General features: G+C 40.7%; 1 protein-coding gene and 1 pseudogene across 1 annotated transcript in view; one reads left to right on the top strand and one right to left on the bottom strand.

Annotated features, from left to right (window-relative positions):
• Nucleotides 1-2,298: 2,298 nt before the first annotated feature.
• The window catches only part of Crlf3 (cytokine receptor like factor 3), a 33,264-nt gene continuing 11,511 nt past the window's right edge, over nucleotides 2,299-24,051 (bottom strand). Inside the window, exons 2-8 of the mRNA XM_051179820.1 lie at nucleotides 20,827-21,034; nucleotides 17,132-17,216; nucleotides 16,219-16,396; nucleotides 13,033-13,255; nucleotides 12,171-12,303; nucleotides 4,534-4,646; nucleotides 2,299-3,798 (exon numbers count right to left, since the gene is read on the bottom strand). Coding sequence (XP_051035777.1) covers nucleotides 3,542-3,798; nucleotides 4,534-4,646; nucleotides 12,171-12,303; nucleotides 13,033-13,255; nucleotides 16,219-16,396; nucleotides 17,132-17,216; nucleotides 20,827-21,034 — 1,197 coding nt within the window. The 3' untranslated portion in view covers nucleotides 2,299-3,541. The remainder of the gene's footprint in view (nucleotides 3,799-4,533; nucleotides 4,647-12,170; nucleotides 12,304-13,032; nucleotides 13,256-16,218; nucleotides 16,397-17,131; nucleotides 17,217-20,826; nucleotides 21,035-24,051) is intronic.
• On the top strand, nucleotides 11,207-11,784 carry LOC127218812 (60S ribosomal protein L30-like; annotated as a pseudogene).

The following is a 24,051-nucleotide window of genomic DNA, read 5'->3' as shown; positions in this document are numbered from 1 at the left end:
GCTTAACCCACATTTCTTATCTAAATTCTATCATGTGGCTCATGGCCTCGTTTTTTTCTGCATCTGGCTAGCAACTCCTCTTACTTCCCAGAATTCTCCTAGTCTGGCTCTACCACCTAACCTTACTATGTTCATCTACTGGACAGTCAGCTTCTTTATTAAACCAATCATAGCCACATATATTCATACTGTGTGAAGGAATATCCCACAGGATCCCAACAGTCACAAAAAAAGCCTGATATTATAAATGCAGGTGTACACCTGCATAAATGTGCATGCACAATACAGATATACAAACACAAATATATGTTTAAAAGAAAGAGAAAGATTAAGAAAACATGTATTCAACTTCCATGATCAAATACCAATATTTAACTAGGGAGTCAAGACTTACCATCTGACTGCAGATGCTGTCTCCAGACTCTTCTGCAGCCATGGCACTGCTGGCCTCCAGACCCTGACTCCAGCCTGCCACAGCAGGCCTCTGCCTGCTACCTCTAGACACTCAGCTTGAAGAGCTGCTCTCCAGGCACCGTGGGTAGCCTGAGACTGTCAGCCTTCCTTCATCTGTCCCACTGTTGTGACCTCCAGCTGGCACTTCTTCATTAATATCCAGCTCCCCTGAGCACAATAGTGAGATGTGGGGCTCCTGGAGAAATGTCTCAGCATCCTGACAAGACCAGTTACTAGCCATGACCTCAGGCACCTTACATCTCTTTAACCTCATATTCTCATCTACAAAGCAGGAATAAAATAATACAAATGTCCTCAGTATGATGCATGGACTAAATGAGATAGCATATTCTGAAAATTCAGCACATTTCCTGGCATGTACTAGGGGGCAATACTCATTCTTACTATATATATCATCACCCAAAGTCTCTTAGTGTTATCCATTTGTACACAAGGAGTTCATGTTGTAACAAAAAAAGAAAAAAAAAAAAAAAAAAAAAAGTTCTGGCTGGGCAATGGTGACACACACATTTAGTCCCAGCACTCAGGAGGCCAGCCTGATCTCAGAGTTCTGAGACAGCCAGGCTATACAAAGAAACCCTATCTTGAAACATACCTATATGAAAGCTCACAGCTGTCTGTAACATCAGTTCCAGGGGATCTGACATGCTCACACAGACATACATGCATAAAAAACATCAATGTATAGTAAATAAAACTAAATAAATTATATAAAAAAGGGAAAACAAAACAAATATTAGTTCTGGGTTGTTTTTGTTGTTATTCCCATTTTCCCCCTTCCTTCTTTCCTCATATAGTCTAAACTGAGATCATCCTGCCTCAACCTCCTAAGTCACAATTGTTCTTTACAATATCTAGCTAATTTCATTCTAAGTCAGTTTTTCATATAGGCACGAATTAAGATGCATCCACTTTTATTCTATTTTATTTTATTTGCTTTTGGTTTTTTGAGACAGGGTTTCTCTGTGGCTTTGGAGGCTGTCCTGGCATTCACTCTTTAGATCAGCCTGGTGTTGAACTTACAGAGCTCCATCTGCCTCTGCTTCACAGGTGCTGGGATTAAAGGCCTGTGCCAGCAATGCCCAGCTTGCACCTACTTTTAGAAAGAACCAAGCTGAGCACTCAGGAGGCAGAGGCAGGTGGATCCCTGTGAGTTCAAAACCACCATGGTTTACCGAGTTAGTTCTAGGGCAGCCAGGGATACAGAGAGAAACTATTTCTTGAAAAACCAAAAACAGAACAAGAGCTGGAGAGGTGGCTTAGAGGTTATGAGCACTGAGTGATTATTCTTCCAGAGTCCTGAAACCACATGGTGGCTCACCACCATCTATAATGAGCTCTGGTTCCCTCTTCTGGCCTGCAGGCATACATGGAGGCAGAATGTTGTATTCATAATAAAATTAAAACAACAATAACAACAACAAAAACAGAACAACAAAAAGAAAGTAAGAATCAAGCCAGGAGGATCTCTAAACATGCTCTACATATTCAGTTCCGGCTAATCAGGACTACATAGAGACCATGTGTCTTAAAAACAACAAACACCTAAAGTCGCCCACATTAAACATACATTTAATGGATGAAAAGATGTCTGGAGAAAGTGACTTATCTCCATTCATTCAATCCAGCGTTGTGCTAGGTGAGATGAGGTACAGAACATAATCATATATAAGTAGCCATTTACAAGCTTAAAAAAAAAAATGCCTGGAGCCACAACAAACCTTTTTAAAAATTTCTAATAAAAAGCATATTAAAATGGTTTATTATACACACAACACACACACACACCACACACACACACAAAAAAAAACCCACAAAATACAGTTAGCTTTTGATTTTTTTTTTTTTTATTTCGTTTCAGAAGTCTGGATAAAGGCACCTATACTCTAGAATGTCTTATTAACATGAGAAAGGGCACTTACTTATATAAAACAAGGGAAGGAGGAAAGGGCATGATTGTCAAAAAGGGAACATAAATCCCCAAATAAATTATCTTACAAAAATACCACACTTGTTTTTCCACTTTTTCACTACTGGTAAAAACAAAAAGAAAAAATTCACATTAAAGCTTATCTGTACGATGGCTGGTATAACAAGACCACACTTTTTTACATATTACGTAAGTCAAATAAATATTTCACACAAATTTAAGTTTTAAAAAAATAGGTCAAGTATTTACCCTATATTTCTTTGGTCCATTAAAAGACCATTTCTCAACCTGATATTACACTAGATTGTAATACTCTGCATGGTCCCATGTGCATGGCTGAGGCAAGATGCTCATGGGCACATGCTGTGCACATGTGAACTGGTTAACACTGCTGTGTACTTCCGTAAATGGCTTCACCTTAAGGAATACAGACCCTTCATCCTATCTTGTCTCATACTGCTAGGGAAGAGCGAGGATACTTGCTATCACAGACACTTGTTCAGGCCCTGTAAAAACACAGAATCCACTAAGCTTTTCAGACTTAGAGACAATTGAACACAGACAGGAGCAAAGTCAGCACACTCAGGGGGGTTCAGGTGAGGAAGAGCAAGACAGACAACTGAACAATATTACAGAACCCTGGCCTCTAGCTGTATTTTTCTGTTGTTCTCTTATGGCCTTTGATCTTGATGAAGATTTAATAATGTGACATTTTTCTGTTCTAACGACCAAGTTTAGGAAGAACAGTGGAAAAGTATGCAGACTTTTAAAGCTAGTTTGATATTTATACTAAAAACAAAACAGAACTACAGTTTTATTCACCTCATTCAGCTCACTTCTTACTGAAATATTACTGAAGCAGTTTTTCTCTGTGTAGTCCTAGCTGTCCTGGAACTAGCTCTATAGACCAGGTTGGCCTCAAACTCAGAGATCCACCTGCCTCTGCCTCCCAAACTCTGGGATTAAAGGCATGTGCCACCACCTCCCAGTCTCCTACTGAAATAATTACAACACAAACCTGGCAATACTTTACATTTCCAGTGGCCCAAGAGGTAAGCTCACCTTTTTTAAAGTCAGATGCAACTAAGCTAGGCTTAAGACTGAAACACCAAACCCTCAAACCAAGCCCTCAAAATGTTAAAATACCAGCACTTTCCATCCAGGATAGAAAAACGAGCATCCGAAGTAAAGAGAGCCACAGGACTGGTCAAGCAGCCAATCAAACACCACTTCCCTGTTACTGGAGCTAATGGTTACTCGGAGCTTGACGTTTCCGCCTTCACTGTTGTTAGCAGTCCCTAGAGTCACAGCTTCGATGTCAAATGTGACAGTGGATCCAGAGGTAACTGCAGGCAACTGATTAGTCATTTCTTTGCCATTGACAAAAACTGCACCTAAAACATTAAGAGACATTCATCTGTGACTGAGAAAATCCAAACAGCTTCTAGATGACTTAGGAAAAAGAAACACTCCAGAAAATCGGGTATTAATAATTAATTTAAATAGAGATTAACCCTCATTCCCATAGTCAGAGCAAAAACTCAAGTTTCAATCACTTGAAGGGGCTGGATTCTTCCAGGAGAGACTGAGTTTCCTATGATCGAAAGAATGCCACAGAGCTCAGCCCCTCAGCAGCAACACAGTTTCCTACATGATAGACAAGAAGCTTGCCACGGAAGATTAAATGCTGACTTAGTGATTTAGTCATTTATTTCCCCCAGAAATGGGGGAGTGGGGGGAATCCCAGACTGGCCTCAAATTCCCAAATGCTGAGATTACAGGTATGTGTGTGCCACCATACCTGGATTTTGGTAGTGAGGGACCAAAAAGTACTTGTTATTATATATGTGTGATGTGTATGTAGATGTGGGCTTGTTGGTTTTCTCTTCACACCTTTATGTGGGCTCCAGGTGGTTGGATTTGCATGGCAAGTGCTTTATCTGCTGAGCCAACTGACCAGCCCTAACTAGTTTGTATGTAGCTGGGCAGAACTGTTGGTTGTTTCCCTCCTTTGTGGGTTTGCATGGTGCACGGTCATACTAGTAAGTTAGTCCTTAGGGAAGTGCCTTTCACTCAGGTCTGCTCCAGCTACCAGGTCTGTTTTAAGGGCACAGTCAGATGTGTCTTACCATTGGTGCTGATGCACACAGCTTGGTCCCGCTGCAGAGAGTCATAGCCATTCTGCTTTTCTGCACACACTCCTATACTGTCTCTTCTGTCTGGCTGTCCCACTGTTTCAACTCTATAATTGAAGTAAAAAGGTAATTTCATCTCTTTCTTTTTAAATGTAACATGAGATGGGCAAGATAGTTCAGGGGTTAGGAGCTTGCTACTCTTGCAGGGGATGGGAGTTCAGTACCCAGCACCTACATCAGATGTCTCACCACTACATGTTAACTCCAACTTCAAGGCATCCATTATCTTCTGGTCTCCAGAAGCACTTGCACATACATAACATACATTCATACACACACATACACATTAACAAAAGATAAATAAATCTTAAAAAGGAGTATGTTAGCTGGGCTTGGTGGTGCACAACTTTAATCTGAGGTTTTGGGAGGGAGGCAGGCTGATCTCTGAAATCAAGGTCAGCCTGGACTAGAGTTTGTTCCAGGATAGCCAGGGTTACCCAAAGAACCCCTGTTTTGAAAAACCAATATAAGGGCTGGAGAGATGGCTATTTGATTAAGAGGTCTGGCTGTTCTTCCAGAGAACTCAGGCTGAGTTCTCAGCACCTAAACAGCACCTTACGGCTGTCTGAAACTCCAATCCCTGAGGATCTGACACCCTTACACAAAAAGCAAAAAATAAAATACAACACAACTCTTCTTTTTTTTCCCCAAAACAGGGTTACTCTGTAGCTTTGGAGGCTGTCATGGAACTTGCTCGGTGGACCAGGCTGGCTTCAAACTCACAGAGATCCACCTGCCTCTGCCTCCCAAGTCCTGGGATTAAAGACTGGGCCTCTAATTCTTTATAATATGCAGCGCTCTAAATACCCAGAGTGGGAAAAGAATTCACTGTGATTCACTTAAAAAAGAAAAAAAAAAAAAAATTCTGCAGTCAATCGGGTTGGCTTTCCATTTTAGAAGTGACATTAAGTAACAGAGAAAGTTGGCAGTTGTGGTGCACATCTTTAATCCCGGCAGTCCAGAGACAGAGGCAGGCAGATCTCTGTGAGTTCAAGGCCAGCCTGAGCTACAGGGAGTGATCCTAGGATAGCCAGAGCTACATAGAGACCCCTATCTTGAGAAAAAAAAAAAAAATGCCAGACATGGTAGCTTATTGTGCTATTTTTTACTTTTGGCTTTTTAGGGGAGCCCACTACCCAGCTCACAAAAAAAAATCTTATGCGGAGGGTTATTCTTAGTCAGAATGCCTGGCCTTAGCTTGGTTTGTTTCTTGCCAGCTTTTTAAAAATTATCTCACCTATCTTCAACCTGAGGGCTTTTGCCTTTCTATTCCTGTACACCTTCCCTTTCCTTCTTAACTCTGTGTCTGGATGTGTAGCTGTGTGGCTGGTCCCTGAAGTCCTCTTCCTTCCTCTCTTGTTCCCAGATGTTTGTCTCCTCATAGTTCTCCTCCCTGCCTGCCAGTTCTACCAGGATGTCCTCAAATCCAGAGATTCTCCTGTCTCTGCCTCCCAAGTGCTGGGATTATAGGTATGAGTCACCATTGCCCAGCTTATTTGGTATATACTTATAATCCCAGTACTTTGGAAGAGAGTTTGAGGCCAGCCCGGGCTACATAAAAAAGTATCTCAGAAACAAAAAACAAGGGCTTGTGTAAAGGTTCGGTAGGTAAAAAAGTGCTTGCCTTACAAGTCTGACAACTAAAGGGGGCTGGAGAGATGGCTCAGTGGTTTAAGAGCACTGTCTGTTCTTCCAGAGGTCCAGAGTTCAATTAGCAGCAACCATGTGGGAGCTCACAACCATCTGTAATAAGATCTGGTGCCCTCTTCTGGCCTGCAGGTATACATGCAGGCACAACACTGTATATAATAAATAAATATTTTTTGAAAAGTCCAACAACTAAGCTTATTCTACAGAATTCACATTGTGGAAGCTTAGAGCCCACTCCTAAAAGCTGTTATCTAACTTTCATATGCATGCCATGGCATGAGTACACTTACACTCACACAATTTAAACATATGTGCTGTGTGATGATCTTTCTGTATGCTATAAATGTGTACTGTTCCCATTGGGTAATAATAAAAGCTATTTGGCCTATGGCAAAGCAGGATGAAGTTAGGCAGAACAATCAAACTGAAGACACAGATGAAGAAAGGCAAAGTCAGGGAAGACTCAAGGAACAAGATGCCAGAGGATTAGGAAGCCACAGACCACTTGGCAATAAGCAGATTAATAGAAATGGGTTAGTTTAAATGTAAGAGCTAGTTAGTAATAAGCCTGAACTATAGGCCAAACATTCTATAATTACTATTAAGCCTCTGAGTGATTATTTAGAAGCAGCTAGGGGACAGGGAGGGACAGAGAAACCTCTATTTACACATATGTATATACATCTATACATATGCACAATAATAAATACAACAAGCCAGGTACGGTGACACACACTTGTAACCCTAACACCAAATAGGAAGAAACAGGATTGCTGAAGATTTGAAGTGAGTTCTACCCAGACCAATTTAGGCTATAAAGTAAGACCCTTACTGAATGAGGAGTGTGGAGGACAAGCAAGCACTGAATCAAATTCACATATCCCAAAGCTATTAACCTCTGGGTGTGGTAGTACTTGTCACAATACTAACACTCTGGAGATAGAGAAAGGAAGATTATTGTCAAGTGCAAGGCCAGCATAGATACATATTAAATTCTAAGCCAGGGAAGGTACCACAGTGAGAACCTGTCTCAAAACACAAGCAAATGGCTGGGGCTTTTAAAAATTGCAATTGATGTGGGAGGGCCCAATCCTCTGTGAGATGTGCCATCCTAGCATGTGGTCATGGGGTATACAAGAAAGGTAGCTAAGCGAGTCCTCTCTGCTTCAGGTTTCTGCTTTGATCTCCTGCCTTAGCTCTCCTCAGTGATGGAGTGTGAACTGTAAATGGGGGTGGGGGGGGGAGCTGGAATGATAGCTCAGTGGTTAAGAACACTGTCTGCTCTTCCAGAGGACCCAGGTTCAATTCCCAGCATCCACATGGCAGCTCACAACTGTCTGTAACTCTAGTTCCAGAGGATTTGACACCCTCACACATACATACATACATACATACATACATACATACATACAAAATACTAATGTACATAAAATAAAATAAATAAAAAAGAAATAAAGGGCTGGCCGGATGATGATGGTGCATGCCTTTAACCCCAGCACTTGGGAGACAGAACAGAGAAAGTTCCAGGACAGCCTCCAAAGCTACAAAGAGAAACCCTGTCTCGAAAAACAAACAAAATAATAATAATAGGCTGGAGAGATGGCTCAGGGGTTAAGAGCATGTGCTATTCTTAAAGAGGACTAAGTTCAATTTCTAGGGCACACAAGAGGCAGTTCACAACTGACTGTATGTACTTCCAGCTGGAGGGAATCCAACTCAAGAGCATACTGACATACATAATTAAAAAGTAAATCAATGATATCAGGAAAGGGTAAAAGCAACCAAAAAAAAAAAAAAAAAAAAAAAAAAAAAAAAGGAATGTTCTTTCACGAAACAGGAGAGGCCAGGAGAAGGGCTATCAGCAGACTCTGGCACCAAAGCCTTGAGACTCCTGGAACAGCTAGCATTCAGCCAGAGACAAGTTCTCACTGGCTTCAGATGTTCTACCAAGCATACCTAACCTGTGGCCTATAGCCCACATGCAGCCAAGGATAGTTGTGAATTCAACCCAATGAAGAATTATACACTTACTGAAAATATTTTTACTTCAGAAAAAAATTTTGCTATCTCCTCTTCCCCCTTTGCTTTAACGGCACTGCTCAGCTCTCAAGTACACACTTTCTAGATGACAACACCAAGTCACAATTGCCAAAAGTTTGGTCATACTGTAAGACCTGCAGAGCATGGTCCTTCACGCTCCCACTCAGGAAAGGCAGCACACCAAATCACTCATGAGAATCGGTCTTGATGCAAATAGCATGAGGAACTTTTATTCCAAGTGCACTGGGGTCCACAGTCATAAGCCACGCAGGGGTAGAGGACTGAGGACCTCGAGGGCAGAATTGAGACAGCTTTTATAGGATTTACATAAAAACTAACAAGGCCAGTTTTAAAGCTAGCCTGTTATTTTTACTAGGCCTAAAAGCAAGGACATAGGATAATTCAAAATTTGGGATGGTTAGTAAGGTTTCCTAGGTTACAGAGATTGAGCACACCTGCAAGGTTAGGGGATTTTTCTTTCTCAAGAACCGGCGGGCTCAGTAGCCTCGTCCTTGAGCAGCTGGGAGAATGTACTTTCCAGTTAGGGAGTTATCTATATCTATTGGCAGAGGCTCTTGTTTTCTCTCTTTCCCTTTTTGTTATGAGTCCCATCTTTTAGATATTGATTTTTTTTTTTTTTTTTTTTTTGTAGACAGGATGACCCATAACAATTCCCAGACTGTTGTGGATAACAACATTTTTTAGAAACTAGGTGATTATGAATAATAATAATAATATCCAGAAATCAGTCATCATGATTAAATTATTTTATGTGTTTTTTTTTCCCCTGAGCTCTGCATGCAGCTAGGGTGATTTTTAAATATATGCTGATGGACTTTTTCTAAATTTTTGACTTTTAGTGGTCATTAGAGAGTTAAGCTGTATTTTTATCCTTTCAATCAATACCTGCAAGCCCTCTAGAAACCACAGCAAAGATAAGATGATCTTCATGCAGGTACACTCATTTGCCCCTCCCATTCACCTGATTTAAGTGCTGCTGCCTTTGAACAAGGGGAAAAAACACTTAGTCCACATTCAAGGGGGAGAATGACAAAAATGCAGTCTGGCTCACTGAGTTTAACTGAGTTTCAGTTACTCACTCAGGCAAGCGGGGACCAGTGAGGCTTCCCTGGAAGAGGACAGAGAAGCCATGTTTGATTGAGAGCTTCTGTCAGACCAGTAAGCAGTAGAGTCCTATCAATCTGTATCATTGCAGGAATGCAAGCCATTAATCAAATACGTCTCTGTATCCACAGAGAGGGAACTTAAAACGTAAGACAGCAGGCTGGGTAGGGGTGGTGCATGCCTTTAATCCCAGCACTTTCAAGGCAGAGGCAGGTAGATTCAAGGCCTGCCTGGTCCACAGAGAGTTCCAGAATAGCTGGGGCTACACAGAGAAACCATCTTGAAAAACAAAACAAAAAACCCAAAAACACAAGACAGCATTATGATTAAGCAATATGGGGGTGGGGGGCTAAAATTAGGAAGAAGGGGTGGGCAGCTCTGTGGAAGAACAAATGCTTTACACTCCCAAGGCCTAAAGTTCAGGACAGCACAACCACCAACATAGGAGTGAGAAGGCACCAGCAAGACTGTAGATCTCCACATTAGTAAGAATCACACTTACATTCTCACAAAAAAGACAAAGCAGATGCAATGACAAGTAGCTATGACCACTAATTTCTCTGGGTGTGGTAATGCCTGTCTATGCCATACTCAGCAGGTCAAGGCAGGAATTCATAATGACAGATTCTGAATGCAGGCTCCCTGGACTTAAATTCCAGCTTTGGCAATTACAAGCTTTGAGGCACTGGATAATTAACTTCTTTGTGCCTTAATTTCCTCACTCCTAAAAGTGTTAACTACATTTATCACTTTAGGTTATCTTAAAACTAAAATGCAGCTTACTGTATAGCTCAGCTGGCAGAGTGCTTACTTTGCATTTACAAAGCCCTGGCTGGGTTCAGTCCTTAGCATGAATAAGCCAGCAAAGCAGAGCCTGTCCCTGCCCCAGCCCTGGGAAGAAGGGGATCAGAAGGTCAAGGTTATTCTCAGCTACATAGCCTAGGGCACATGAGACCATATGCACAAGTACTTGGCACAGAGTGAGTACCACTTAGATAGCAACTGCAATTGTTTATTATCATTATTCTTATCTGAGCTCTTTGGCCTGCATCTATTAAAGCTCAGAAAGTCTGTTGATGTGCACAAGTACCTGGTTTTGAGGCATTTCAATGATGAAAGTTCTTCTGTACACAAAGACATAGACACAGGAGTATATTTCAGTATAGAAAATTCACTATGTGGGGCATAAGTAGATTTTGAGTTTTAGATTCCGCCATAATTAGATATAGAATACCTCTGTACTCCTGAAAGGCAGTGTCAAAGGTTTGGTCTTTGGCTGGCACTGTTAGGAATGGGTGAAAATCCTGCCACCGTACTTTCTGGAACAGGCCCCAAGAAGCGAGCTTCCAGTCACGAACTAAACTACCAGAAGGTGAACCAGATAGCCCTCTTTTCTTTGTAAGCTGATTATCTCAAGTGTTTATTGTAGAAATGGAAAGTTAACAGAGACTCATTTTTCTCCTCTTGGCATTTTTCTGGTGATTCAACCATTCTTTCCTTATGACTTAATGGGTGAGAGGAGGTGTCAGAAGAAAGACAAAGCATAAACTAGCATATCCTGACAGTGGGGAGCAGTTCAAATTATTTGGTTGGATGTGAATACAGCAACACTGGCTTAGACACAACTTCCAGATGTTCTCCCATGCCTTACATAAGGAAACAAAATAGAAAAAAATCTGATCATCTGAGGCTGGTGAGATGGCTCATAGAAAAAGACACTGGTTGCTCTCGCTCCCCGGCCATTTTGGTGGCTGCTCTTGGTTGGGGGCTGTCTGGCACCTAAGGCAGGAAGATGGTGGCTGCAAAGAAGATGAAAAAGTCCCTTGAGTCAGGCTGGAAAGATGGCTCAGTGGTTAAGAACACTGGCTGCTCTTCCAGAGGACCCTGGTTCAATTCCCAGCACCCACATGGCAGCTCACAACTGTCTGTAACCCCAGTCACAGAGGATCCGACACCCTCACGAACAGTATATACAGGCAAAACACCAGTGTACATTAAATAAATAAATGTTTAAAAAAAAAAAAAAAGTCCCTCAAAGTCCATCAACTCTAGGCTCCAGCTTGTTATGAAAAGTGGGGAGTATGTGCTGGGCAAAGCGAAGTTGGTTATACTCACCAACAACTGCCCGGCTTTGAGGAAATCTGAGCTTTGAGGAAATCTGAAATAGAATACTATGCCATGTTGGCTAAAACCGGTGTCCATCACTACAGTGGCAATAACATTGAATTGGGCACAGCATGTGGAAAATACTACAGAGTATTCACACCGTCTATCGTTGACCCAGGTGACTCTGATATTAGAAGCATGCCAGAACAGACTGGTGAGAAGTAGTAAACCAGAAAAACCTTCCTTTAATAAAACCACCAGAGCTTTTTTTTTTAAAAAAAAAAAAGAAAGAAAGAAAGAAAAAGAAAGGAAGGAAGGAAGGAAGGAAGGAAGGAAGGAAGAAAGAAAGAAAGAAAGAAAGAAAGAAAGAAAGAAAGAAAGAAAGAGACACTGGTCACCAAGCTGGAGGACTTGATTTTAACTCTAGGACTTACACAGTTGAAAGAGAACTGACTCTTGCAAGTGTGTGTGCCCCAACACACATTATTAAAAGCATTTTTAAAGAAATAAAAATAGGCACTGAGGAGATGGCTCAGTGGTTAAGAGCACTGGCTGCTCTTCTAGGATTCAGGTACCCACATGGCAGCTCATACCCTAAACATTCCATTACATGGCTAGAAGGCATGACAGGCATTTCTCAGTCTACTTACCTGAATGTTAATGTCTGCCCACAGAAGTAGGTTGGAGCACTGGAGTAGAGAACACCCGAGGACTCGGCATCATTCCGGAGTGCTATATTTCTTCGACTGCTCAGACTGTATCCCTCAAAGCCAGGTGTCCACTCTTTAAAAGGAAAGTCATTAAAAATTATAACACTCTTTTCAAGAGTTTATTGAATAGAGACACCTTAAACAGAATTGAATGAAAGTAATTTACTTAGAGTAGTCTAAGAGAAATTTAATAAAAGATTTAGTAACAGGGTATTGGGGTTAGAGCCACAAATTACAAAAAAGAGTTTGGTAAATTCCTATACAAATTGAAAAATAAATAAAATAACCGTCATCATCTATCTAAAAAAAAAAAAAGTTCAAATTAATATTATAACCTGAATAAATAACAGAGCATGTATTTATTAGCATGTATAAGGATCTGAGTTCAATCAACAGTGTCATATTAAAAATAAATATACAAGCCTGTCAGTGTTGGCTCACACCTTTAATCACAGCACTGGAAAGACAGAGGAAGGAAGGTCTCTGGGGATCTGAAGACAGCCTATGTACAAAGAGAGTTCCAGGACAGCCAGGGCTGTGGCACAAAGAAACCCCATGGTGTGTGTCGGTGTTTTAGGCACTGTTTTCAAAGTGTGGTTTGGGTGATGCTCAATTTTGAATTCCAAACACAAGAGCTGATGAAAACAATTTACATGGAATAATCTGAGTAAAAGGCAGGTTCCATGTTCTCTCAATTCAAGATCATCCTTAGGAAAGTGGTTACCTGTGCACCACTCTCAGCACAGGAGGTAAACTTCCCTACACCCTATTGAGTTTTAGGTGTGACAAGGTAAGAGCATACCATGAGGCACCAGTGTAGAGTGCCCTGTCTGGGGAACACTCCAAGGACTCCACTCCTGCCGACCATCTCCTCGGGCGCAGACTCTGAATTGATAATCAACATTGGGGTCTATGTGCAACACTATGAATTCAGTGTCAGACCCTACATATACATCTTCAAAATGATTTGCAGTACATTTACGGAACTGGAGCCTGTAATCTTGGGCCGTAAAGTCATCATCCACCTATGGGGAGAGATTTTTTTTTTAAGTTAGGTAAAAACCAGAACGGGGGCATCTAGCAAAAAAATATTATGTCCATTTGCTGAATAGAGGCAAAAATGAACACTATGGGGAAGGCACAGACAACACGTTTATCACTATTTCCTTTTTCTTTTTGTTCTTCCTGAGATAGGGTTTCACTACATGTAGCCCAGGCCAGGCCTTGAATTCATGGTAATCCTGCTTTGGTTTCCTGACAGTTAGGACTATAGATAAGTATTACCATACATAGTTGCTTCTCCTTTTCTTTTTGTGTGTTTGGGTTTTTTGTTGGTTGGTTTTAAAGACAGGGTTTCTCCTTGGCTTTGGAGGCTGTCCTGGAACTAGCTCTTGTAGACCAGGCTGGTCTCAAACTCACAGAGATCCGCCTGCCTCTGCCTCCTGAGTGCTGGGATTAAAGGCATGCGCCACCACTACCCGGTGTGTGTATTTGTTTCTGAGAACAGGTCTTGCTCTACTGTCCAAAATGGCCTTGAGCTCACCAACCTCCTGCCTTGCCATACCAAATACTATGAGTTACCATGTCTGGCTCCTTTGTTCCACTTGTGTGTATGTATGTGCACGTACGCTCATATATGCATACCACAAAGCACATGTGAAGGTCAGAGGACAACATGTAAGAGTCAGTTCTTTCCCACCATGTAGGCTCCAGGAAATGAACTCAGCTTGTCAGCCTTCATAACAAATGCCTGTATCTGCTTAGCCATCTTAACAGCCTACCTTTCTTTCTCTTTTATAAATTGAAAAGTGTCTTTAATATTACCCATTCTGAAGCTGGGGATGGTAACATTGCTTCTAATCACAGCAGCTAGAAAAGCAGACAAGAGGCACAGTAGTTAAAGCCCAGCCTTAACTACATAGCAAGTTCAAGGCTAGCCTGGACTATATGAGACTCTGCCTCAAAAACAGCTCAGCAGGAGGGTGCCCAACAGAAAGCCTGATAGAGATCTGAGTTCAATCCCCAAGACCCACAAGGTAGAAGGAGGGACAATTCCTGCAGGAAGTCCTTCCACCTCCAGACATTTGAAATGGCATGCATGCTCCCCCAACACACACACACACAAAATGTAATTAAAAAAGAAAAAGATGAGAGAAAGAATAGCTGAACAGAGAGGCACATGACTATAATCCCAGCACTTAGAAAGATAAGGCAAGGGGATAATCAATCTGGGATTAGAATACACTACACACCAAACCGTTCATTTAGTTTGTTTATTTTATGTGTGTAAAGTATGAGGGATCAAACCAAGTATCTTGCACAGGCATACATGCTACCAATGAGTCATAGTCTCAGCTCCACAGCAAATTCTAGGCCAACCTAGGCCATACAACAACCTCAAGCTCAAAATATTTTTTAAAGGAAAATTATTCAAAAGACAGGAAATACACATGAATAGAGAGATATGAAAATACAATATAAAACCATAATGAGATAGCATTTGTGCAAAAACATACGTCTGACAATCCTAAGTACTGGTAAAGACAAAGAATAGTAGGTATTCATACATAGCATGCACCTGTAATCCCAACATTTGGAGGGTGAGACAAGGGGATTGTGATGAGTTTGAGGCTAGCCTGATCTACACAGCCTTATCTAATACAGATCCAAAACATTAAGATCTCATAATTTACAGTAAGGTATACTTTTAAAAAAAAAACTTACATGTGTGCACAAGAAAGCCCAAATAAGAACTAGTGATTAACACTAAAAGAAATAGGCAAGCAAACAAAAACCCTAGAAATAACCAGTCCTTGCGGGTTTCTGTTGTGGAGTTTTTGGTGATGATGGTACATCTCTACTTCTTTCTTCTATATAAAAGCTTCAAATAAAAAAAATATGTTGAAGCCATTCTGTATACTCTGGTACAGTTATGTGTGCATATGTGTTCCTGTGCACATGACACAGCATGCATGTGAGAGGGCAGGAGACAACTTTTGGGAATTAGTTCTCTCTTTTCTTTCTTTTTTGTTCCAAAACAGGGTTTCTCTGTATAGCCCTGGCTGTCTAGGAACTCATTAGGTCGGACTGGCCTCAAATTCACAGAGATCCACTTGCTTCTGCCTTCCCAGGACAGCTAGGGCTGTTACACTGAGAAACCCTGTCTCAAAATAAAATAAAATAAAATAAACACCAACAAAAACAGAATTCTGGACAATACTGAGTGTAAGAGAACTGTAGGAATATTTATTTAATCACTTTCTGTTTTAAGATAGTCTCACTATGTAATCCTGGCTGGCTTGAATCTCACTATATAGGCCAGGCTGGCCTCAAACCCATAGAGATCCACCTGAATCTACTACTTGAGTGCTAGGGTTAAAGGTGTGTACCTCAGCTGGATGTTGGTGGTGGTGGTGCACACCTTTAACCCCAGCACTCAGGAGGCAGAGGCAGGCAGATCTCTGTGAGTTCAGGGCCAGTCTGGTCTACAGAGCTAGTTCCAGGACAGGTTCCAAAACAATACAGAGAAACCCTGTCTCAAAAAACCAAAAACAAAAGTGTGTACCTCCACAACAAGCCTATACTTTAGAAATCCTATTTTAGAGTCATTCAATGTTTAAAAAAACGGGGGTGGGGGGGGGGGAAGAGGTCCCTGAGCAGTGGTAGTGCAGGCCTTTAATCTCAGCACTCCAGAGGCAGAGTCAAGCAGATCTCTATATGAGGCCAGCCTGGTCTACACAAGGTAGAGCCTGTCTCAAAAAAGAAAACAAAGCCTGACGTGGTTTTAATCTCAGTACTTGGGAGGCAGAGGCAGGTGGAGCTTTGTGAGTTCAAGGTCAGCCTGGTTTACAGAGGAAGTTCAAAGACAGCCAGGGCTGTTACATAGAGAAACCTCGTCTCGAAAAAACAATAAATAAGTAAATAAATCTTTAAAGCCCACAATCACAAATCCATAATGTCAAGGCTATTTCTGTAATTTGGTACATACCTTACACCATCGTACTATGATGCCTCCAGGTTTCTCTATTAATTCTTCAATTTGTACTGGTGGGCGGGAAGCTACTGTTCCATGCTTAAAAATGTGGTCTTTTACTATGTTAAGAATGGAATCATCCAACTGAGCCGACAAACAGGGTACATCAACTAGTAAAGGCACTTCTGGTAAGCTAAAGAAACAAAGTCATGTGTTTAAGACATGCTTCACTTGGAGATGAAAACACAAGGACTACTTTAGATTGGCCACATGCTAGAAGAATCCTAAAAGCCTCAGCAAATAATTCTGAAGACGCTGCAAGTGTTTTTGTGAAGAGCTTTCATCTTTATATTAAAAATTCTCTTCCGCCATCATTGTAAGCAAGACAAAATCTTTAACTGTATACTAGCATGTGCCCAATCCCATCACTCAGAATACTTCCACAGGAGAATCACAAGCCAGAAGTCAGCCTAAGATGCATACACAGTGATACCCTGCCTTAAAAAAGAAGAAAAAATTGATAAAAATCACAACTATTGAGTTTATATCAAAAGATCTCATTAATGAAATAAGATTTGGTTTCAGTAAGGCACTCAATGTTTTTTTCTTGTGCAGAGACCACCACAATTCTCTATGGATTGCTCCAATTATGTCATTATGAGTGCTGCTCTGGAAGCATGCACCAGAAGTTTTAGAATTTAATAATTCTATTAACTACTAGAATTGAAAAAGGTCTATAATAATACCTATATCAAAAATTTCAACCACAGTCATATGACACTAGCAGTAATGATAATGGGCAGTAAAGCCTTGAAAAACAGATTCTCTACTTCCTGTCATCAGAATTTTTAATGGGGACCAAGGAGGTAGGAGGGTGAAGATTGGAAGGGAGGCAAAAGGAAAGTCCAAAAGGGACAAATTCTTTTACCTGTCCAACTGAATGTGTGAGGCCTTTTTGGTAAAGTTCCACAATTTGTCATTCTGTTCTATACCACCAAGAATGGCAATCTCACCTACAATGGAGGGTAAGAAAACAAGCTCAGTAAAAAAACAGTCACACTTTAAAGTCATTATTACACAGTAACCAATACAACTCATGTTTACTGTAGATTTCTAGCTTTTTTGCAAGTTAATTCCCAAGTGACACAGAATCAAACTCTCAAAATGACTTGGCAAGCCAAAGAGAACAAAGATCAAAGATTCTGTTCTATAACTGCAAATCTAGCTCAACAACCAATTTTACACAGAGCAGAGAGCCAGGAAAATTTCCTCATTCCTCTTTATCAATTAACTTTTTTATTTTATCCTGTGATGGGGATTTTGTTTTTTTTTTAACATTAATTTACTGGAGGAGATATGTGCATATATCAGTCAGATGTCAGCTTGAGGGAATTTATTTTTCCCCAGCCCATCATGTGAGTTTCAGGGCTGTCAGGCTTGGTACCAAGCTCCTTTATACACTTAGCCAGCTGATCAGCCCTTTTTTTTTCTGACTTTTTTGAGATAAAGTATCACTAATAGCCTTGGCTGACATGAAACTTGCTATGTAGATTAGCCTGGCCTCATGACTCACAAGTTATTTCTGTCTCCAACTCTTGAGTACTAAGATTCCAGGGGTGAACCTCCATACTCCTGGCTCCTCTTTATCAGTTCTAACAGGAACAAAGTTATTATCATAAAGAGCAGCAAAAGGACATAGGATCTTAAACAGCAAAATGATACCAGCTGAGGTGGTACACGCCTATTATCTTTTTGTTTGTTTTTTTATTTTTTTGAGACAGGGTTTCTCTTATTTTGAAGCCTGTCCTAGAACTAGCTTTGTAGACCAAACTGGCCTTGAACTCACAGAGATCCGCCTGCCTCTGCCTCCCAAGTGCTGGGATTAAAGGCAGGAGCCACCAATGCCTAACCATGCCTATTATCTTAGTTTTTAAGGCTGAGGTTTTAGACAAGCCTGTGATATATGAGACCCTATCTCAAAAGTCAACTGATTCAGTCAGACTTCCCTGAAAGTACACTAGACATTAGATCAGAAATTACTCAATAGGCTGGATGGTGGTGGCATAGGACTTTGATCCCAGCCCTTGGGAGGCAGAGGCACCCTGATCTTCAGAGTGAGCTCCATGACTGCCAGGATAACATAGAGAAACCCTGTCTTGATTAAAAACAAAACAACAACAAAAGAGATTACTCAACAGAACAACAATAAGTAAATTCTTTACAGGGCATGAAAATGACCAATCTCTATATCCTTTGAAATGAAGGATAGTATTATATCATCCAAATGCACACTGAAGTTACTAAAGTTTTTTTTTTGTTAACTATGATTATATTTATTCATTCAGTGTGTGTGTGTCTTTGTGTGTGGGCATGCATACCATGGCACACATATGGAAGTCAGAGAACAACTTGCAGGATCACGTGGTCCCAAGATCAAACTCAGGTTTGTCAACAAGATCCTTTACCCAATGAGCTATCTTGCCAGCCCTAACTCAAGTTTTCTGAGAGGATATGACCTCCTTTACTAAAAGAAAACACAGACATATTGAATACTGCCTCAAAAGTCTACTTAGGAGGTAGAGGCAGGGTGATCAGAAGCTCAAGGTTATCTTTAGCTAATAGGAAGTTCAAAGCTAATAGGAAGTTAGGAGGGCCTGTCTTAAAAAAAAAAAAATAAGAGGAGGAGGTGGGGGGACTGAAGAGATGGCTCAGGGATTAAGAGTACTTATTCTTGCAAAGAACAGGGGTTTGCTTCCAAGCACACATATGGTGGTTCACAACCATCTGTAACTCCACTTTCAGGGGACTGGCCTCCACAGGCACTAAGCACACATGTGTGCACATACACATATATGCAGACAAATAATTTTAAAAATAAAATGAATCAACTTAATAAATTAAATACACATACATACACACAGAAAAAAGCTTTTATCTTCTCTGTAGGGGAGAAGGGGAAGAATTTGAAACTAAAAATGTTTTTTAAGTATAAAAATATTCAAGCATTAAGTGCTATGACAAACAAGCATATGCCTCAAAAGATTTATTTTCAAAAATGAAAGCACAGCATTCAATATTATGGGTGTGCACACTCCAGCCCTGTGCTGACCTGCTTCTGGGTCTGTTTCCAAATTCAAAGCCTCAAGGGGAAGACGTTCTGTGGTTCTGCTAAAAAGAATTTTCTCAAAGGCACTATTATGTCAGTAAAAAATAAACATGTCTCATTGAGGATTACAATTAGCTACACAGCGATTGGCCTGGGCCAATCCCATTACATAACTCTTAGTGAAACAGATCTTTGACATTCACTCCACTCCTGATGTTACTTGTGCTTAGAATCACAGCTGCCTCTTTTTCCTTTGCTTGATGAATTTCTTCAAGCCTCTGCCAAACTCCCACAGAAGGCGTCCTATATTTCCTGAGACAGACTCCTTTGTTATCCAGTAAGATTTTAGATCTTACTCAGCATGACTCCCAAAAACAGAACTGTTACCTTTTTATTATTTAATATAACTAATAAAAGGTCTGCACTGGAAGAAAGAAGGTCAACACCAACAAAGGAAGATAAGAGATGAGCAATCTAAGAGTTACAGGTGACTTAACAACAACAAAACCTGCCTAAAAACTGGAATATAAGAACTAAAAATAGCTGGGCACACTCTTTAATCCTAGCACTCAGGAGGCAAGTGGATCTATGTGAATTGAAGGCCAGTCTGATCTACAGAGTGAGTTTCAGGAAAGCCAGGGCTACACAAAGAAACTCTGCCTCACCTCCCCTTCACCAGGAAAAAAAAAAAAAAAAAAAAAAAAAAAAAAAACTAAAAATGAAGTTAGGTATGATGGCTCAGACCAGTAAGCCCAGAACCCAATTCATGGCAGTCTGGACAATAATAGGAGACTCTATCTCAAGAACATAAAACAGTAGATAAAAAAAAAAAAAAAACAGTTTACAGGGGCTGGAGGGATGGCTCAGTGGTTAAGAGTGCTGGCTGCTCTTCAAGAGGACCTGGATTCAATCCCAACACCCACATGGCAGTTCACAACTGTCTGTAACTCCAGTTCAGGGGATATGACACCTTCACACCAACATATATACAATAAAGTTAAATAAAGTATTTTTTTTAAAAAAAAAAGTTCACAAGAAGTTGTAAAATAAATTTGAAATTATATGCTGAGTATATGATTTAAAATGTAATGCACGAGCCAGTAAGATGACTCAGTAGGCAAAGAAAGGTACTTGCCACCAAGCCTGCTGACATTAGCTCTATTCCTGGAATATAAATGGTAGAAGCTGAGAACCAAATTTGTTGGCTGTCCTTTGACCTCTATGCATGTGCTGTGCCATGTGTGAGCACCATCCACTGAGAATGTAATATATAACCCCTTCAAAAAATTATGAATACCATAATCATAGAACTTTTTGAAATAAACACTTTTTGTTTTATAAATGATCCCAATTAATTCTTAGACTAGTATCTCTCACAGCATATCTATATTATAAGCTATCCCAAGGAAGAAGCATCCCAGGTACCCTTCAGATGGCAAGAAGCCTGCTAGTATCCTAAGAAATCAGCCAGGTGTCAATAGGAATGTAAGGATTTCGTAGGTTCTCTAGAGTCCCACCTTCTCGGACCAGGTCATCTGCGGTATTAACTCCATGCTCTATGAGCTTCTGGCAGTCATCTAACGGTTTGATGGTCTCCTGTTCAATTGTGTCCACCTCTTGCAAAAGGGTCACCAGTCGCTCATCCAACAGCTTTCCAAGGGTTCCTTTTAAATCAGTAAAATGTTGTTTGAGGTCATCTCTTGTCTGTGAAGCACTCTCCTTTATCTAAAAAGAACATAAAAAACCTCAAAATTTAGAATTTTTAGGAAAAGTTAAAGTATAGGCACCATTCATAATTACCTAATTGTACCAAACTACTACCATCTTCCACTCATTACAAAAAAAGATGGTTTCCTGTGCTGAATTTAGGGCCTCACACATGCTAGACAAGCATTCAACTGCTGAATTACTATGTATCCACAGTGCTCTCTCTCCTTTCTTTTGTTAATTTAGACAGGACCCTACTATGTAACCCTAGGTTGGCCCCAAATCTATAATCTTCCTACCTCCCAAGTGCTAGGATTACAGGATCGTCCCAGCCCAAATCACTTTAAAAAGGGGGGCAACAGATAAGACAGGGTCTTCAGGCCTGGAGCCTGTTTTGATGCTGTGATCCTCTGGACTCAGCTTAGTAGAAAATTTTAATGTAGCCAAGCATGATAGAACATGCCTGTAATTCCAGCACTCAGGAGGCTGAGGCTTTAGCCTCATAAATTTGAAACCTGATCAGATTAAATAGCAAGATCCTGTCTTACAAAGAAATTTTTTGTTGAGTTATAAACATTTAAGGTACACAGTGTGTTTTGACATACATATACAGTCAACTGATAGTTCAAGCTAATCAATGTATGCATCTCTTGACATATTTATTCTTTGGTATTTTGGGGACAAAAACTGTGTAGTTCTAGCTGTCCTGGAACTCACTCTGTACACCAGGCAAGTCTCAAACTCAGATCTGCCTGTTTTTGCCTTCCAAGAGCTGGGATTAAAAGTATGAGCCACCATGACCAAAGATTATTATTTCTTTATATGTGGTAAGAACACTGAAGATCTGTCTTAGCAATCTGCAAAACACAAGACAGTATAAACCACAGTCCCTATCCTGTACATTAGGGCTCGAGAATACATTCATCACATATAACTAAAACACTATGCCTTGGGGCCACCATCTCACTATTCTTCCCACCATACTCCTGCTACCCACTATTCTACTCCACATTTCTATGAACTGGACCTTTTCCAGATTCCACATAAGATCATGTAGTACCTTCCTTCTGTGTTCACTTGTTTGTTTCACTTGGCCTCTTGGTAAGCATGTGTCACCATACTCAGCTTTGTTGTTGCTAGTGTTGTTATTTGTATTTTACGAATTTGCTTTATTTTTGTGTCTGTGTGTGTTCATATGTGCAAATGCGTACGTGAGCATGCACAAAATGTCTTCCTAGATCACAGCCCATCTTATTTTGGGGAACACAAACTAGATCACAGAACTCAATGATGGGCTAGCGTGGCTGGTTAATAATCAAAACAAGTAGTAACTATGAAAATTTTTTTGCCAAGGTATTCTGTGTGCTTCCTGTTAATTCAGACTGCTAGAGTTCCATCTGAGACTGACTGAGCTTAGAGGAGGAGCAGGAGGGCTATATGCTTACAATTCTCGACTGCCGTAGGCACAAAGATGATAGTGCCCACGTCTGGGGATACACTGTCCTCAGTCCACAGAACTGAGATCAAGAGTCTTTGTTCCAGGAGTTAGGACAGAAAGGTCTTTGTGCCTCACATATACTCTCTCACTTAAATACTAACTATAAGTTAGCAGTTAAATTAGAGCAAACTCATGAACTGGGATATAACTTGTCCTGCAGTGAAAGGTCCTGGATTTAATCTCCAGCAATAAAAACAGAAACAAGTTCCCAAAGCCAACACTTTGCTTCACAAACAAAAGTAGTTTCACATGACTATTTTAAACTACCCTAATCCTTTTGCCAGCTTTCTCTCGATGAGTCTTAGTGTACACACACACACACACACACACACACACACACACACACACACACACACACACACACAAATGGTTCACAACTTTTATCCTAGCACTGAGGAGGCAGAGGCAGTCAGATCTCTGTGAATTCCAGGACAGACAGCCTGGCCTATCTAAATAGTGAGTTCCAGGATAGCAAGAGCTACACAAAGAAACCCTGTCTCAAAAAAACAAAAACAAACAAAGAGAGAAAACAAAACCAAAAAACCCGAATACCTTATGGGGTTTTTTTTTTTGTTTTGTTTTGTTTTTTGTTTTTGTTTTTTCTTTTTGGTTTTTCAAGACAAGGTTTCTCTGTATAGCTCTCGATCTCCTAGAACTCATTCTGTAGATCAGGCTGGCTTCCAACTCATAGAGATCAGTCCACCTCCCAACTGCTAGAATCAAAAGTGTGCATTACCACACCCAGCTGCCTATTTTTATATTGTTAGTAATGTCCAGTAGCAGGCTCTGGACTTATTTGTAATGAGATATTTACTTTGTCCACACCTGTAGCACAGACAGGGGCAGATGTTACCTGGGGAAACTAAGTCTGAGGAGGGGGCTCCGAGAGCTCTCTTGCTTGCAGCACCGGGACAGGAGAATATCCAGAGGCATCCCTGGGACCAGGAACCTGATGGTATTCATCTGTCTATGTTGTAAGTTATTTCTCCCCAAATAAACATCTATTTGGCCTATTTGTTTCTCCTGATCCTTATTAAACATCAATACTTATTGCATTTTAACTTTTTTGTTGTTTTGAGATAGAATCTCACAGCTCAAAACTCTTCCGTTGTTCTGACCCTCCTTCTCCCATCTCTCCAATATCAATATTATAGGTAAGGGCCCCTATGTCCAGCTTCATGCATGCTAGGCAAGTATGCTCCCAACTAAGCTAAATCCCAGCCCCAGAACCTGCACTTTTGAAGACCACAGTTGACTTATAAATGCAATACAAGTAGAATAAAGTCATCACATAGGATCATTATGCTACATTTCATACCTCCCTCTAAGAGTAAACTCTGCACTTGAGCACTGGACCAGCAAGGTCCTGCCTGAGTCTGTAATAGACACAGCATATGCAGGAAGTGCACTAGTTAGGTAAAGTCAATTTCCTCTTGCACCCTCAGACATTGCAAGCCCATGTTATGTTTGTTTTTGTTTCAGAACCTTAGGGGAAAAAGGAAGTATGTAACTATGAGCAGTGAAGACTGTGGAAGGG

This window comes from Phodopus roborovskii, unplaced genomic scaffold (genome assembly GCF_943737965.1).
Source record: "Phodopus roborovskii unplaced genomic scaffold, PHOROB, whole genome shotgun sequence".
In the NCBI taxonomy this organism is placed as follows: domain Eukaryota; kingdom Metazoa; phylum Chordata; class Mammalia; order Rodentia; family Cricetidae; genus Phodopus; species Phodopus roborovskii.
This window is presented reverse-complemented; position numbering and strand designations above follow the sequence as displayed.